Here is a 17,740-nt window from a genome sequence, read left to right as displayed (position 1 = left end):
TTCATAATAGTACATTTTATTGATCCATAGCAGCATGTGAAGACATAACCAATTACAAATGAAAGATAAACAAACCCTGTTTGTTGAATGCGAACCCTGTTTTTACTTTTTAAATATAAAACATGCAATTTACGGTATACTGTGATATCGCGGTAATTTTTGTCAAGGTCATCATACCGTGGAAATCTCACACCGTCCCATCCCTAAGACAAAACATTAAATCTGACTTATTACCAAAGACAGAGGAATAAAACGGTGACCTCAGTGATTCTCCTCATTTAAACCCCACACCCGTCCGCTCTGTCCCGAGTCGTCCCGTCGTCATTAGATTTAGAAGGAACAGGAACAACATGGTCTCAATTAAAGCGTCCTAAAATCCCAGTGTCCTTGAACGTCTCGGAGACAGAGTCCAGACGCATCATACAGCGACTGTAAAGCGCGTCCGGAGTGTCCTCGCTCCCCCGCGCCTCAGAGGTTCCTCCTGAACGCCTCAGAAACAGCCTCTTTACCAGGTTTACATTGAGATTCACCCAGGAACATGGTCTTTCCCACGCCTGTCCCACTCACTGATACATGTTTGGTATCCACGTGGAGCACGAAAGGCTGTAATCCAAATATGGTCGTTTCCTTGGTGGGAGACCTTCTTTGACCTGGCTCAACCAAAAAGTGACAAAAATTCAACAAAAATGTGACAAAAATTCAACAAAAATGTGACAAAAATTCAACAAAAATGTGACAAAAGGGAGACCTTCTTTGATCTCGCTCAACAGTTTTTACTGAAAAGAGAAAAAGTGGCTGGAATTGACAGAAACATTTTTTGCTGGAAAGTTTCCTGTTTTATCAATGTTCCTGTGTTTGATGAAATGTTTTCAAATCTTCTTTTCTGGGTTTGGGCATTAAAGAGGGGGTGTTCTGCTTTTTTCAGTCCCATAGCACCAGTCTATATCCCACTACAATGATGACAAACCTTCTGTTGGTCTGTAAATGCAGTAAATTAGAATAACTGCCTTGTATAAAATGTCTCTCTCAAAATGGCTGTAGAGCAGGGGTGGCTAACTAGTCAGAGACCAAGAGCCGAAATTTTCAACCTCTGTGAAGAGCCACAAAGGCACCGACCATTAGCGAGATCCAGGGCGGTCGTTTATTGTGATTAAACAGAATTTTAATCACAATAAACTCTAACTTTATGCCTTTTTCTTTTTCTTTTTTTTAAAATAATTGTGTTAGATTTAATGGTTTTGCTCCTCATCAAGATTGAAATACATGTATATTAACTGAAATGTTGTGCTTTCTGCTCTGACTGGGACAGATTATTTGTTTGTTTTTTTATGCTGGGGTGTGTTTGTATGTGGGGCCCTGCCCACTGAGCCCCCTCCTCTGATCCGCCCCTGGCCTGTGCGCTCTGTGCAGCTCAGTCCTGAGAACGCACTCTCGGCTGCACAAAGTTCATAACCAGGAGCCTCTGGAGGATCTGAGAGTCTGTTTTAAGTTGCATTTGTTACAGTTTCAGTCACATGTGAAAGAAAAGTCATGACTTTGTGTATTTCCGCGTTACGATGTCGCGCTTCGCATCATAAGCTACATAAGAGCTCCGCTTTTTTCCATTTCCTAATTTCCGACACGCCCCCTCCACACGCTGTCTGTGGCATCAGTGGGGAGGGGGTTCTGCTGAGGAGCAGTGGTTGGTTACTCGGCTGGTGACCAAAGCCCGGAGGCGTCTCCAGGAGGTGGGGGCGTTCCTAGGAGGACTCAGGCAAACCTATCCCTAAAATGGCCGCCATCAGAGTTTTTACAGATTACTCAGAAATACGTGAATGTGCCAAGGCAACACTTCAGCCATGTTTTTAATGAGGGAGTGACAGAATAACATGATGTAAAGCTTGAAAAAGTCAATTTTGCAGAATACCCCCCCTTTAAAAAAACAAAATCATAACTCCGCACAGGAATGAGCAAGACTTACTTTTTACTTTACTTTATTTAACCAGGAATATCAAGAATCTCGTCTCCAGGGCAGTCCTGACCCCATGAGCAGCTTTACAAACTTTTGGAACAGCACTCGTGTCCAAATGTCTCCACTTTAGTCGCTCCTACAGACTCCAAAGGTTTTTTTTTCACAGGATTTTTCCATATCTAATTCTCGGTTGATTTATTGAGCTTTTAACCCTAAAAACAACCGACAATCTACAAACTACTAATATGTCACGAAATAAAAGCACACATTTTGTTACTGAAACTCTCCGCAGTGACAGAAACCTGAGGGTAAATGTTTCCTGTTATTCTCTCCGTCTGTGCAGGATCCAGGCTCTGCTCCAGTGGGTGCACGACTCCTCTCGCGTGGCGGCCCACAGGCTGAGCTCCCCCCTGGCCTTCAGCTCGTCTCTGGAGTACGGGCTCCTCATGCCGTCGCCGTCGCACCTGCACTGCGTGGCCGCCATCCTGTGGCACAGCTACGAGCTCCCGGTGGACTACGACCTGCCGGCGCTGCTCAACCGCGAGCTCTTCCAGTACGTCCCACACACACACACTGGTCAGAGAGGAGGGGGAGGAGCTTAGGGGGAGATCGCCAGGACAATCAGGAAGTGAAGCCACGTTTTATTTAGTTTCAAGTGGTTTAGATCAAGCAGAATATTGTTTTTATTTTCATTATTTTTATTAGCATTTTTTTAAATTTCACATTTGAGGACAGTTTATTAAAAAAAAAAAATGTCCCCACCACTCAGGTCTTCTATCCTGCCTCGTTTTTTTCAGTTCTTGCTTTTAGATTTGGGTAAAGCCAAACTGGAGAACATGTGCTCAGTTCAGGTGGGGGTTAAGAGGTTAATATTTAGATCTAGATATTGTGGCGTTGATGTAAGATGGAGATGAAGAGGAGTCTGACTATTATTATCAGATACCGGCTCATTTAACCTCTTAACTCCCATCTGAACGGGTCCCATTTTCTCCAGTTTGGCTTTACCCTAATCAAAAAGCTTCTTGGGGAAAAAAGCACCAAAACAGCCACAAAAAATGAGAAGAAAACAAGGATGTAAACGCAACAAAAAGTGACAGAAATTAAACAATAATGTGACAAAAAATCAACAAAAATGTGACAAAAATTCAACAAAAATGTGACAAAAATTGAACAAAAAAATGACAAAAAATGACAAAAAATCGACAAAAATTCAAAAAAATGAAACAAAAAAATGACCAAAAAAAAGACAAAATGACAAAAAATGACAAAAATTCAAAAAAAATTCAAATAAATGAAACAAAAAAATGACTAAAAATGACAAAAAAATGACAAAAAAAAAGACAAAATGACAAAAAATGACAAAAATTAAACAAAAATTCCAAAAAATTAAACAAAAAAATGACAAAAAAATGACAAAAATTCTACAAAAAATCTACAAAAAAATGTGACAAAAATGTGACAAAAATTCAACAAAAAAATGACAAAAAATGACAAAAAATCAACAAAAATTCAAAAAAATGAAACAAAAAAATGACAAAAAATGACAAAAAAATGACAAAAAAAAGACAAAATGACAAAAAATGACAAAAAAATGACAAAAAATGACAAAAAAAATGACAAAATGACAAAAAATGACAAAAATTCAACAAAAATTCTAAAAAATGAAACAAAAAAATGACAAAAAATGACAAAAAAATGACAAAAAAAATGACAAAATGACAAAAAATGACAAAAATTCTACAAAAATTCTACAAAAATTAAACAACAAAAATCAACAAAAATTCAACAAAAATTCAACAAAAATTCTACAAAAATTCTACAAAAAAATGACAAGAAAAGACAAAAAATGACAAAAATTCAACAAAAATTCAACAAAAATTCAACAAAAATTCAACAAAAAAAATGACAAAAATGTGACAAAAACTCAACAAAAAAATGACCAAAATTGACAAAAATTTGACAAAAATGTGACAAAAATTCAACAAAAATGTGACAAAAACTCAACCAAAAAATGACAAAAAAATAAAACATACAAAAGGTGACTCAACACAGCAACAACGCGAGGAAAAAGATCAGTTTTGTGGGTCTTAGCTTTCAAATGAGGTGCTACACAGACCGATACAATGGCCAAAGAGGACAGAAAGCATTTGGTTCAGGCGGGAGGTAAGAGGTTAAATCCTCTGCATGACGTCACTCACCGTGTGACCTGCTTAAGTAGAGGTCATGTAAAGGTCATGTAAAGGTCATGTAAAGGTCATGTAAAGGTCACCTAAAGGTCACTCTCCCTTGTGTCTCAGGCTGCTGTATAACTGGTCCATGTCCCTGCCCTGTAACATCGTGCTGAAGAAGGCCGTGGACAGCCTGCTCTGCTCCATGTGCCACATCCACCCCAGTTACTTCTCTCTGCTCATGTCGTGGATGGGCATCGTCCCCGCCCCCTCCTCCAGCCACGCCCAGGCGCCGCACCGCCGCCTCGCCATGACCGACGACGGCAAGAAGCAGCAGATCGAGCTGACCGAGGACTCCGCCCGCTTCCTGAAGGCGCCCGTGAGCCTGAGCGAGTCGCAGCTCAGCACGCTGGCCGCCGCGTCGCAGTCGCTGGGCGCCATCCACCAGCTGCTGGACTCGGGGCTGCCGGCGCTGCTGGTGCGCAGCCTGGCGCAGTTCTGCGTCGGCCTCTTGGCGAGCAACGACCTGCCCCTCCCCGCGTCCCAGGTGGACCGCAGACACCACTATCACCACTTTAACTCGAACTCCGCCTCCGGCTCGTCGCAGGCCCGCCCGGCGCTCGCCGCAGAGCTGGCGGCGCCGGTGCTGCGGTTCCTCACGGACGTCGGGAACAGCCACGCCATGAAGGACTGGCTCGGAGGCCCGGACGTGAACCCTCTGTGGACGGCGCTGCTGTTCCTGCTGTGCCACTCCAACGCCAGCTGCCAGTCGCACGCCGCCGCCGCCGCGTCGTCTTCAGCCGCCGCCGCCGCTCCCTCGGCGCCGCTGCTGCCCAACGCAGGGTCCAGGTTTTCTCTGGCGTCGCCCGCGCAGAACGGCGGCCTGACCACGCAGCAGAGGACGGCGCTGGAGAACGCCACCGTGGCCTTCTTCCTCCAGTGCATCTCCTGTCACCCCAACAACCAGCGGCTCATGGCTCAGGTACGACCAGCGGCTCAGGTACGACCAGCGGCTCATGGCTCAGGTATGACCAGCAGCTCATGGCTCAGGTATGACCAGCGGCTCATGGCTCAGGTATGACCAGCGGCTCATGGCTCAGGTACGACCAGCGGCTCAGGTACGACCAGCGGCTCATGGCTCAGGTACGACCAGCGGCTCATGGCTCAGGTATGACCAGCGGCTCAGGTACGACCAGCGGCTCATGGCTCAGGTATGACCAGCGGCTCAGGTATGACCAGCGGCTCATGGCTCAGGTAACGACCAGCGGCTCATGGCTCAGGTATGACCAGCGGCTCAGGTACGACCAGCGGCTCATGGCTCAGGTACGACCAGCGGCTCAGGTACGACCAGCGGCTCATGGCTCAGGTACGACCAGCGGCTCAGGTACGACCAGCGGCTCAGGTACGACCAGCGGCTCATGGCTCAGGTAACGACCAGCGGCTCATGGCTCAGGTAACGACCAGCAGCTCATGGCTCAGGTAACGACCAGCAGCTCATGGCTCAGGTAACGACCAGCAGCTCATGGCTCAGGTAACGACCAGCAGCTCATGGCTCAGGTAACGACCAGCAGCTCATGGCTCAGGTAACGACCAGCAGCTCATGGCTCAGGTACGACCAGCGGCTCATGGCTCAGGTAACGACCAGCGGCTCATGGCTCAGGTAACGACCAGCAGCTCATGGCTCAGGTAACGACCAGCGGCTCATGGCTCAGGTAACGACCAGCGGCTCATGGCTCAGGTAACGACCAGCAGCTCATGGCTCAGGTAACGACCAGCAGCTCATGGCTCAGGTAACGACCAGCAGCTCATGGCTCAGGTAACGACCAGCAGCTCATGGCTCAGGTAACGACCAGCAGCTCATGGCTCAGGTAACGACCAGCAGCTCATGGCTCAGGTACGACCAGCGGCTCATGGCTCAGGTAACGACCAGCGGCTCAGGTATGACCAGCGGCTCATGGCTCAGGTAACTAGGGCTGTCACGGTATGAAAATTTTACCTCACGGTTATTGTGACCAAAATTATCACGGTTTTCGGTATTATCGCGGCATTTTATTTAATGTGTTAATATGTTCAGAAAGCATTGATAGTCCTACACAAACTGAAATAGTTTCAAAAAAGTTTAACAGTGCTTGTTACATAAAAAAAGGAACTATAACGATGTGTTGTTGATCGTTTCGAGGGTTTTGCGTGTACTATTTATAGCGTCAGAAACCAAGATAAACCGTCTATATCAGGAACATTGTTGTTGTCCTTCCAGTGAGCTTTCGCTTTGCAGATTTGGAAAATGCCTCAGACACTGATCATTATTCAATTCATAAAACTGCAGCGAGAGTGAATCTATTGCAATCTGCCACCGGGAGCTCCGTAACGCATTGTGCCATCGTGCGGAGGTATTCGGACACGGCTTATGTACTGGCGGTGGCGCTGCAGCCGCACTATGAGGCGACTCGTTACATTCTCCTTCAACCCAAAGTCCCACATCAGCATTTCAGCTAAAACGCTAACGTTAGCTTCCTGCTATAGAGCTGTGGGAGACGGTCACGCAAACATTAGCTTCCTGCTATAGAGCTGTGGGAGACGGTCACGCTAACGTTAGCTTCCTGCTATAGAGCTGTGGGAGACGGTCACGCTAACGTTAGCTTACTGCTATAGAGCTGTGGGAGACGGTCACGCTAACGTTAGTTTACTGCTATAGAGCTGTGGGAGACGGTCACGCTAACGTTAGCTTACTGCTATAGAGCTGTGGGAGACGGTCACGCTAATGTTAGCTTCCTGCTATAGAGCTGTGGGAGACGGTCACGCTAACGTTAGCTTACTGCTATAGAGCTGTGGGAGACGGTCACGCTAATGTTAGCTTCCTGCTATAGAGCTGTGGGAGACGGTCACGCTAATGTTAGCTTTCTGGTATAGAGCTGTGGGAGACGGTCACGCTAACGTTAGCTTCCTGCTATAGAGCTGTGGGAGACGGTCACGCTAATGTTAGCTTCCTGCTATAGAGCTGTGGGAGACGGTCACGCTAACGTTAGCTTCCTGCTATAGAGCTGTGGGAGACGGTCACGCTAATGTTAGCTTTCTGGTATAGAGCTGTGGGAGACGGTCACGCTAATGTTAGCTTCCTGCTATAGAGCTGTGGGAGACGGTCACGCTAATGTTAGCTTCCTGCTATAGAGCTGTGGGAGACGGTCACGCTAACGTTAGCTTCCTGCTATAGAGCTGTGGGAGACGGTCACGCTAACGTTAGCTTACTGCTATAGAGCTGTGGGAGATGGTCACGCTAACGTTAGCTTCCTGCTATAGAGCTGTGGGAGACGGTCACGCTAATGTTAGCTTTCTGGTATAGAGCTGTGGGTGACGGTCACGCAAACATTAGCTTACTGCTATAGAGTTGTGGGAGACGGTCACGCTAATGTTAGCTTACTGCTATAGAGCTGTGGGAGACGGTCACGCAAACATTAGCTTCCTGCTATAGAGCTGTGGGAGACGGTCACGCTAATGTTAGCTTCCTGCTATAGAGCTGTGGGTGACGGTCACGCAAACATTAGCTTACTGCTATAGAGCTGTGGGAGACGGTCACGCAAACATTAGCTTCCTGCTATAGAGCTGTGGGAGACGGTCACGCTAACGTTAGCTTACTGCTATAGAGCTGTGGGAGACGGTCACGCAAACATTAGCTTACTGCTATAGAGCTGTGAGAGACGGTCACGCTAACGTTAGCTTCCTGCTATAGAGCTGTGGGAGACGGTCACGCTAACGTTAGCTTACTGCTATAGAGCTGTGGGAGACGGTCACGCAAACATTAGCTTCCTGCTATAGAGCTGTGGGAGACGGTCACGCTAACGTTAGCTTACTGCTATAGAGCTGTGGGAGACGGTCACGCAAACATTAGCTTACTGCTATAGAGCTGTGGGAGACGGTCACGCTAACGTTAGCTTCCTGCTATAGAGCTGTGGGAGACGGTCACGCTAATGTTAGCTTTCTGGTATAGAGCTGTGGGAGACGGTCACGCTAATGTTAGCTTTCTGGTATAGAGCTGTGGGAGACGGTCACGCTAACGTTAGCTTACTGCTATAGAGCTGTGGGAGACGGTCACGCTAACGTTAGCTTACTGCTATAGAGCTGTGGGAGACGGTCACGCTAATGTTAGCTTTCTGGTATAGAGCTGTGGGAGACGGTCACGCTAACGTTAGCTTCCTGCTATAGAGCTGTGGGAGACGGTCACGCTAACGTTAGCTTCCTGCTATAGAGCTGTGGGAGACGGTCACGCAAACATTAGCTTCCTGCTATAGAGCTGTGGGAGACGGTCACGCTAACGTTAGCTTCCTGCTATAGAGCTGTGGGAGACGGTCACGCTAATGTTAGCTTTCTGGTATAGAGCTGTGGGTGACGGTCACGCAAACATTAGCTTACTGCTATAGAGCTGTGGGAGACGGTCACGCTAACGTTAGCTTACTGCTATAGAGCTGTGGGAGACGGTCACGCAAACATTAGCTTACTGCTATAGAGCTGTGGGAGACGGTCACGCTAACGTTAGCTTCCTGCTATAGAGCTGTGGGAGACGGTCACGCTAATGTTAGCTTTCTGGTATAGAGCTGTGGGAGACGGTCACGCTAATGTTAGCTTTCTGGTATAGAGCTGTGGGAGACGGTCACGCTAACGTTAGCTTACTGCTATAGAGCTGTGGGAGACGGTCACGCTAACGTTAGCTTACTGCTATAGAGCTGTGGGAGACGGTCACGCTAATGTTAGCTTTCTGGTATAGAGCTGTGGGAGACGGTCACGCTAACGTTAGCTTCCTGCTATAGAGCTGTGGGAGACGGTCACGCTAACGTTAGCTTCCTGCTATAGAGCTGTGGGAGACGGTCACGCTAACGTTAGCTTACTGCTATAGAGCTGTGGGAGACGGTCACGCTAACGTTAGCTTACTGCTATAGAGCCGTGGGAGACGGTCACGCTAACGTTAGCTTCCTGCTATAGAGCTGTGGGAGACGGTCACGCTAACGTTAGCTTACTGCTATAGAGCTGTGGGAGACGGTCACGCTAATGTTAGCTTTCTGGTATAGAGCTGTGGGAGACGGTCACGCTAACGTTAGCTTCCTGCTATAGAGCTGTGGGAGACGGTCACGCTAACGTTAGCTTACTGCTATAGAGCTGTGGGAGACGGTCACGCTAACGTTAGCTTCCTGCTATAGAGCTGAGACGGTCACGCAGGAGAGTCAGAGGTTCGAAGTCTTGCTGCTTTAGAGACACTTTTTCCTGCACGCTCCGCTGACTGAACTCTGACAGATCCTGCGCTGTCGTGTCGGACATGATTCCAGCTCGAGAAAGTTTGGTTTGTGTTGCAAACAACAAAGTGCGCATGCGCGGAAACTGCAGCAGATGAGACGGTGGCTGGTGAGGCTCACCGTGCCGACACCGCGGGTGCGGTTATTCACCGAGATAATAATAAAAACACAAAACAAGACGGTCATTTTCACCGTCAAAATTTTTACCGGGGTTTACCGCTACACCGGTTACCGTGACATCCCTACAGGTAACGCCCAGCGGCTCATGGCTCAGGTAACGTCTGCATCAGCTCCATATGGACGTTTCTCCTGGAGCCTTGCACTGTGGTCTTCTCCTGGACCCTGTGCTTCTCTGTTTTAACGCTCTCCTCTCCCTCTGACCCTCAGGTTCTGTGTGAGCTGTTCCAGTCGGCGCCTCAGAGGGGGAACGTCCCCGTCTCCGGGAACATCTCGGGCTTCATCCGGAGACTGTTCCTGCAGCTCATGCTGGAGGACGAGAAGGTCACGGTCTTCCTGCAGTCGCCGTGTCCGGTAACGCTCTTCCCTCGGAGCTGGAGTTTGTACTTCCTGGTTCTCGCGCTTTGTTTCTGACCTGGGGAATCTCTTGTGTCCCAGTTGTACAAAGGACGCATCAACGCCACCAGTCACATGATCCAGCACCCCATGTACGGGGCGGGGCACAAGTACAGGACGCTGCACCTGCCCATCTCCACCACGCTGGCCGAGGTCCTGGACAGGGTGTCGGGTAAGAGCCTTCACAGAGTTCCAGTGTTTTGTACGGCACAAGTCCGTGAGAAGTAGAAAGATCCTGGTTGTATTTGCAGACACTCCGAGCATCACGGCCAAACTCATCAACGAGCAGAAGGACGACAAGGAGAAGAAGAACCACGAGGAGAAGGAGAAGATGAAGGCGGACAACGGCTTCCAGGACAACTACAGCGTGGTGGTGGCCTCAGGTGACGAACGCCGCCTCTGCCTCGTCTCCATCGTCGATACAAACTCATAGATTTGCTCTTGTTCTCCCTCAGGTCTGAAGTCGCAGTCGAAACGCGCCCTGTCCACCCCCCCCAGGCCCCCGTCCCGCCGCGGCAGAGTCCTGAGCGACAAGCTGAGCTCCGGCTCCGGGGTCGACCCCTCCAACAAGACCATCAGTGTCCCCGTGTTCCACCTGTACCACAAGCTACTGCCAGGTACTGCAATACTGCTGTAATACTACTGCAATACTACTGCAATACTACTACAATACTACTGCAATACTACTACAATACTACTGTAATACTACTACAATACTCCCCCTAACCCTCCAACAAGACCATCTGTGTCCCATCGACCATCGATCCTTTAGCTTTATCCGGGTTAGCATCACAGGTGTTGGTGATTCCTCTCTAACGTTCAGGTGTTTGTGGTTCCTCTCTAATGTTTAGATGTTGGTGGTTCCTCTCTAATGTTTAGATGTTGGTGGTTCCTCTCTAATGTTTAGATGTTGGTGGTTCCTCTCTAATGTTTAGATGTTGGTGGTTCCTCTCTAATGTTTAGATGTTGGTGGTTCCTCTCTAATGTTTAGATGTTGGTGGTTCCTCTCTAAGCTTAGATGTTGGTGGTTCCTCTCTAAGCTTAGATGTTGGTGGTTCCTTTCTAATGTTCAGGTGTTGGTGGTTCCTCTCTAATGTTTAGATGTTGGTGGTTCCTCTCTAATGTTTAGATGTTGGTGGTTCCTCTCTAAGCTTAGATGTTGATGGTTCCTCTCTAATGTTTAGATGTTGGTGGTTCCTCTCTAATGTTCAGGTGTTGGTGGTTCCTCTCTAATGTTTAGATGTTGGTGGTTCCTCTCTAATGTTTAGATGTTGGTGGTTCCTCTCTAAGCTTAGATGTTGATGGTTCCTCTCTAACGTTCAGGTGTTTGTGGTTCCTCTCTAATGTTTAGATGTTGGTGGTTCCTCTCTAATGTTTAGATGTTGGTGGTTCCTCTCTAATGTTTAGATGTTGGTGGTTCCTCTCTAATGTTTAGATGTTGGTGGTTCCTCTCTAAGCTTAGATGTTGGTGGTTCCTCTCTAAGCTTAGATGTTGGTGGTTCCTCTCTAAGCTTAGATGTTGGTGGTTCCTTTCTAATGTTCAGGTGTTGGTGGTTCCTCTCTAATGTTTAGATGTTGGTGGTTCCTCTCTAAGCTTAGATGTTGGTGGTTCCTCTCTAATGTTCAGGTGTTGGTGGTTCCTCTCTAATGTTCAGGTGTTGGTGGTTCCTCTCTAATGTTTAGATGTTGGTGGTTCCTCTCTAAGCTTAGATGTTGGTGGTTCCTCTCTAATGTTCAGATGTTGGTGATTCCTTTCTAAGCTTAGATGTTGGTGGTTCCTCTCTAATGTTCAGGTGTTGGTGGTTCCTCTCTAATGTTCAGATGTTGGTGATTCCTCTCTAATGTTCAGGTGTTGGTGGTTCCTCTCTAATGTTCAGATGTTGGTGATTCCTTTCTAAGCTTAGATGTTGGTGGTTCCTCTCTAATGTTCAGGTGTTGGTGGTTCCTCTCTAATGTTCAGATGTTGGTGGTTCCTCTCTAATGTTCAGGTGTTGGTGGTTCCTCTCTAATGTTCAGATGTTGGTGATTCCTCTCTAAGTTTAGATGTTGGTGGTTCCTCTCTAAGTTCAGATGTTGGTGGTTCCTCTCTAAGTTTAGATGTTGGTGGTTCCTCTCTAGGCTTAGATGTTGGTGGTTCCTCTCTAGGCTTAGATGTTGGTGGTTCCTCTCTAAGTTCAGATGTTGGTGGTTCCTCTCTAAGTTTAGATGTTGGTGGTTCCTCTCTAGGCTTAGATGTTGGTGGTTCCTCTCTAGGCTTAGATGTTGGTGGTTCCTCTCTAAGCTTAGAAGTTGGTGGTTCCTCTCTTAGTTTAGATGTTGGTGGTTCCTCTCTAATTTTTAGATGTTGGTGGTTCCTCTCTAATTTTTAGATGTTGGTGGTTCCTCTCTAAGCTTAGATGTTGGTGATTCCTCTCTAAGCTTAGATGTTGGTGGTTCCTCTCTAAGCTTAGGTGTTGGTGATTCCTCTCTAAGCTTAGAAGTTGGTGGTTCCTCTCTAATTTTTAGATGTTGGTGGTTCCTCTCTAAGCTTAGATGTTGGTGGTTCCTCTCTAAGTTTAGATGTTGGTGGTTCCTCTCTAAGCTTAGAAGTTGGTGGTTCCTCTCTAAGCTTAGAAGTTGGTGGTTCCTCTCTAACGTTCAGATGTCGGTGGTTCCTCTAACGTTCAGGCGTTGTGTTCCCTCAGGTCAGCCGCTGCCTCCGGAGATGACTCTGGCTCAGCTGCTCGCGCTGCTCTACGACCGGAAGCTTCCTCAGGGCTATCAGTCCATCAACCTCACCGTCAAACTGGGCTCCAAGGTCATCTCGGACCCCGGACTGTCCAAGACCGACTCCTTCAAGAGGCTGCGCACAGAGAAAGGTACGAAGGAGACCCGACCTGAACGCCATCGACCCTCAGCTGCTGGTGTGAGATCAGGGGTTTCTGTGGTTGGACATGCTGGTGTGAGGGAGCTGTGAGGGAGATGTTTCTGTTTTTCCCCACTTAAAGTTTGTAAAGAAAAGGCCAAGCGTGGGTTTATTTTCAGAGCGATAAACTTTGTACTTTGCCAAAAGTCCCCTGGAGCGCCGGCCTAATGGATCGGCCGCTTCTTCTTTTGCCGTAAAAGCTTTTTGAGTGATTTCCTTTCTCCGCACCTGTCCTTCTGGGAGGTGAAGCTCTCTCTCTCTCTCTCCGCTCCGTAAAAATAGCCTCCGCCGTGTCCTGGTTGTAATGGTTTCCGGGACGTCCTGGCGATTCGCAGACGCTGTGGGGACAAGGGCGTCCTCGTCCGTCTCAGACTAATCAGACTCTGGACATAGATTTCAGAGAGAACACGATCATGGAGACCTGAGATCACCTTAAAGAGGGGGTGTTCTGCTTTTTTCAGTCCCATAGCACCAGTCTATATCACACTACAATGATGACAAACTAGGGCTGCTCGATTATTGAAAAAATAATAATCACGATTATTTTTGTCATAATTGAAATCACGATTATTCAAACGATTATTTGTTGCCTTTAAAAAATCCATCAAAAAAAAGACAAAAATCTATTAAAAAAATGACAAAAATCCAGCAAAAAAAGACAAAAATCCAGCAAAAAAAGACAAAAATTCAGCAAAAAAAGACAAAAATCCAGCAAAAAATGACAAAAATCCAGCAGAAAAAAGACGAAAAACCATCAAAAAAGTGACAAAAATCCAGCAAAAAAGTGACAAAAATCCAGCAAAAAAGTGACAAAAAGCCATCAAAAAAGTGACAAAAATCCAGCAAAAAAGTGACAAAAATCCAGCAAAAAAGTGACAAAAAGCCATCAAAAAAGTGACAAAAAGCCATCAAAAAAGTGACAAAAATCCAGCAAAAAAGTGACAAAAATCCATCAAAAAAATGACAAAAATCCAGCAAAAAAGTGACAAAAATCCATCAAAAAAGTGACAAAAATCCATCAAAAAAATGACAAAAATCCATCAAAAAAGTGACAAAAATCCATCAAAAAAATGACAAAAATCCAGCAAAAAAGTGACAAAAATCCATCAAAAAAGTGACAAAAATCCATCAAAAAAATGACAAAAATCCATCAAAAAAGTGACAAAAATCCATCAAAAAAGTGACAAAAATCCAGCAGAAAAATTACAAAAATCCAGCAGAAAAGTGACAAAAATCCAGCAGAAAAATTACAAAAATCCAGCAGAAAAGTGACAAAAATCCGTTAAAAAAAAGACAAAAATCCTGCAGAAAAAAGACGAAAATTCCATCAAAAAAGTGACAAAAATCCAGCAGAAAAAAGACGAAAATTCCATCAAAAAAATTACAAAAATCCAGCAGAAAAAAGACAAAAATCCAGCAAAAAAGTGACAAAAATTTAAAAATTTAAAATTTGAAAAAAAAATTATAATCGATTTTTTGCGATTATGCTAATTTTGTAATCGTTTACTGTTGTAATCGAAATCGTAATCGAATTTCGATTAATTGCACAGCCCTATGACAAACCTTCTGTTGGTCTGTAAATGCAGTAAATTAGAATAACTGCCTTGTATAAAATGTCTCTCTCAAAATGGCTGTAGTGAATGTCTTGAAATCGGCCTCTGTCTCTTTAACCTTTTAACTCCCGCCGGAACCAAGAGAATCTTTTTCCTCACGTCATCAGATTTTTTTCCCATCATTTTTTTTGTTGGGGATTCAACTAATTTGTGTAACTTTTTTGTCATTTTTTTGGTCATTTTCTATCACATTTTTGTCACATTTTTGTCAAACTTTTATCATATTTTTGTATTTTTTTTGCAACATTTTGTCACAATTTTGTCATTTTTCGTCAATTTCTTGTGACATTTTTGCCACTTTTTCATCAATTTTTCATCACTTTTTTATCAGTGTTTTCTCACTTTTTTGTCACATTTCCGTCATTGTTTTCGTCTCAGTTTTGTCTCTATTTTCACAGCTTTTTTCCATAAGCTTTTGGATTGGGGTAAAGCCAAACTGGAGAAAATGCCCTCGGTTCAGGTGGGAGTTAAGGGGTTAAGAACCTCTGAGCCTTCTCCACACGCTGTCTGTGGCATCAGTGGGGAGGGGGTTCTGCTGAGGAGCAGTGGTTGGTTACTCGGCTGGTGACCAAAGCTCGGAGGCGTCTCCAGGAGGTGGGGGCGTTCCTAGGAGGACTCAGGCAAACCTATCCCTAAAATGGCCGCCATCAGAGTTTTTACAGATTACTCAGAAATACGTGAATGTGCCAAGGCAACACTGCCGTACAAAGGAAAAACGCAGTAACTGCATATTTTGTCAAAATTGAGTTAAGAGCAGATTTGAACGTCTTCTCATCTGTACTATCTTGTACCAAAGTGGTTTGTTTCAAAACTATTCCGTTTTAGAGAAAATCCATAATTAAATTTGCAGTAACTCCAAAACTGAGACAAAAACCAAGGAAAAACGCAGTAACTCCGCATACGGCGTTTTTCCTTAGCTTTTCCCAGCTTTCCCACTCGGGTTGCCGTGGCAACCAGGACTCCGCTCCAGCAAAACCCAGTTTGGCTTCATCAGTGTTTCAGCTTTTCATCAACAAAGCTATTATGACATTGTCACGGGGCCAGAGGGTGGTCGAAATGGCTACTAAACGGAACTATCCGTGGAAAGGTAAGGAGTTTAATCAAAGTAAAAACTAGCGATAGCCGCGGCTAATACGTCTTACCTGGTTATGTTGTGTCCCATTTCCCGCTTGACAGCCATCCAGTTTCCCAAATCCAGACAGGGTATTCCATAATCCATTACTTCCTTGGCGTGTTCGATTGTAATCCAAACAAAACGTGTTTAAAATGATGTTTTCGCGTACCTCGTAAAAGCTACAGAGTTGGCCTATTCAGGCGGAGTTACTTTCCTCTCGGAAGTGGCGATGATTGGTCTGCTAGCGCTAATATCCCACCCACACCACACTGTAAATCCAATGACTTGTTGCGTTAAAGCTTGACCTAGTTTTTCTCCAACCAGTCATGTACAGAGCCTTTCTTTCAGTGACAAAATACGATGACAAATACAGCGCGATACACGTAACCTCTTAACCCCCACCTGAACCGAGCGCATTTTCTCCAGTTCGTCATTAATAAGTGTTAAAAGCTTCTTGGGGAAAATAGCGTCAATATAGAGACAAATTGGATTTGTTTGTTAAATAAATTTGATTCAAATCAAAATTGTTTGGGTTCTTATAAAAATTAGTTACACACTGTGCAACCACTCTTAATACAGTATATGGATTCCCCTCACCACAACAAAGTAATGTGTTACATAAACTACTTTTACATAACGTATCAAATGCACAAATTATGATTGATACTGATGCTGTTGATAATTTACTAACAATAATAATAAATAAAATACCCAAAAGCAAAAGAACAGAAACTGACACAACAAGCACGCAGATACTGCGCTTTTCCTTTGTATGACCATATGTGGAATGTAGCCTTGTACAAAGGCAAAGTGCAGTATGTGCTTTTTTAGGGACTAGAGTAAATTTAGAGTTTGTGTTTTATACCCATAATAATTCTACCCTAAAAAGATACAAAATAAAAAAGAAACCAATGATAAAGTTCAAACCAATTTGACAGGGCATCAAAAAAACTAAAAAGTCAGTTTTCTCAGTTTGACCCAGTGTGCAGTTACTGCGTTTTTCCTTTGTAGGGCAGAACACTTCAGCCATGTTTTTAATGAGGGAGTGACAGAATAACAGGATGGAAAGCTTGAAAAAGTCAATTTTGCATAATAATGTTTTTGACATCAGGGTCTTTCTTGAATCGGCAAAATTGAAGGATCACACAAAGGTTTTTAACGTCTTAGAATTAACGCAACAAACTCTTTACGGTGTTTATTTCATGACTTGTCGAGTCAGGCGTGTAGTTTTGGAACCAATCACAGAACGAGGAGCGACGGCGAGACGGTGACTGAAGCTTGTAGGTTGTTTAGGGATTACGATAAAGTTTATGTACGGATCCAACGTGACAGCAGCAGACGCGACGCCATCTTGGATATGGCTACAGACGCACATGAGAGACATTCAGCACAATAAACGACTCTGGGCGATCCTGAACCACACCTCTCCTACCAGAACATGAAGTGGTGGCCCCCAGGTGGAGGAGGTGTTGATCCTGTCTTGTCTCCACAGTGGAGGAGGTGTTGATCCTGTCTTGTCTCCACAGTGGAGGAGGTGTTGATCATGTGTTGTCTCCACAGTGGAGGAGGTGTTGGTCATGTTCTTGTCTCCACAGTGGAGGAGGTGCTGATCATGTGTTGTCTCCACAGTGGAGGAGGTGTTGATCCTGTCTTGTCTCCACAGTGGAGGAGGTGTTGATCATGTTTTGTCTCCACAGTGGAGGAGGTGCTGATCATGTTCTTGTCTCCACAGTGGAGGAGGTGTTGATCATGTGTTGTCTCCACAGTGGAGGAGGTGCTGATCATGTTCTTGTCTCCACAGTGGAGGAGGTGCTGATCATGTTCTTTTCTCCACAGTGGAGGAGGTGTTGATCATGTTCTTGTCTCCACAGTGGAGGAGGTGTTGATCATGTGTTGTCTCCACAGTGGAGGAGGTGCTGATCATGTTCTTGTCTCCACAGTGGAGGAGGTGCTGATCATGTTCTTTTCTCCACAGTGGAGGAGGTGTTGATCATGTTCTTGTCTCCACAGTGGAGGAGGTGCTGATCATGTTCTTGTCTCCACAGTGGAGGAGGTGCTGTCCCCCTGCCCGGAGGAGGAGCCCATGTCCCTCTCTGATGACCCTGACTGCAGTGACGACTCGCTGCTGGACACG

The 17,740-nt window shown here is 45.6% G+C and overlaps 1 protein-coding gene across 1 annotated transcript in view; it reads left to right on the top strand.

Annotated features, from left to right (window-relative positions):
* LOC306971973 (dual E2 ubiquitin-conjugating enzyme/E3 ubiquitin-protein ligase BIRC6-like) overlaps positions 1–17,740 on the top strand; it is a gene marked incomplete at its 3' end in the record, with an annotated part of 107,750 nt that overhangs the window by 81,638 nt on the left and 8,372 nt on the right. Inside the window, 8 exon segments of the mRNA XM_079568416.1 lie at positions 2,295–2,504; positions 4,249–5,101; positions 9,789–9,932; positions 10,017–10,146; positions 10,226–10,357; positions 10,430–10,591; positions 12,659–12,832; positions 17,652–17,740. The exon segment at positions 17,652–17,740 is cut by the window's right edge and continues 99 nt beyond it. Of these exon segments, the coding sequence (XP_079424542.1) occupies positions 2,295–2,504; positions 4,249–5,101; positions 9,789–9,932; positions 10,017–10,146; positions 10,226–10,357; positions 10,430–10,591; positions 12,659–12,832; positions 17,652–17,740 (1,894 nt within the window).

Source organism: Gobius niger, assembly GCF_951799975.1.
Source record: "Gobius niger genome assembly, chromosome: 12".
Classification (NCBI taxonomy): Eukaryota; Metazoa; Chordata; class Actinopteri; order Gobiiformes; family Gobiidae; genus Gobius; species Gobius niger.
The sequence above is the reverse complement of the archived record's forward strand: the minus strand, read 5'-3'. Positions and strand labels throughout refer to the sequence as shown.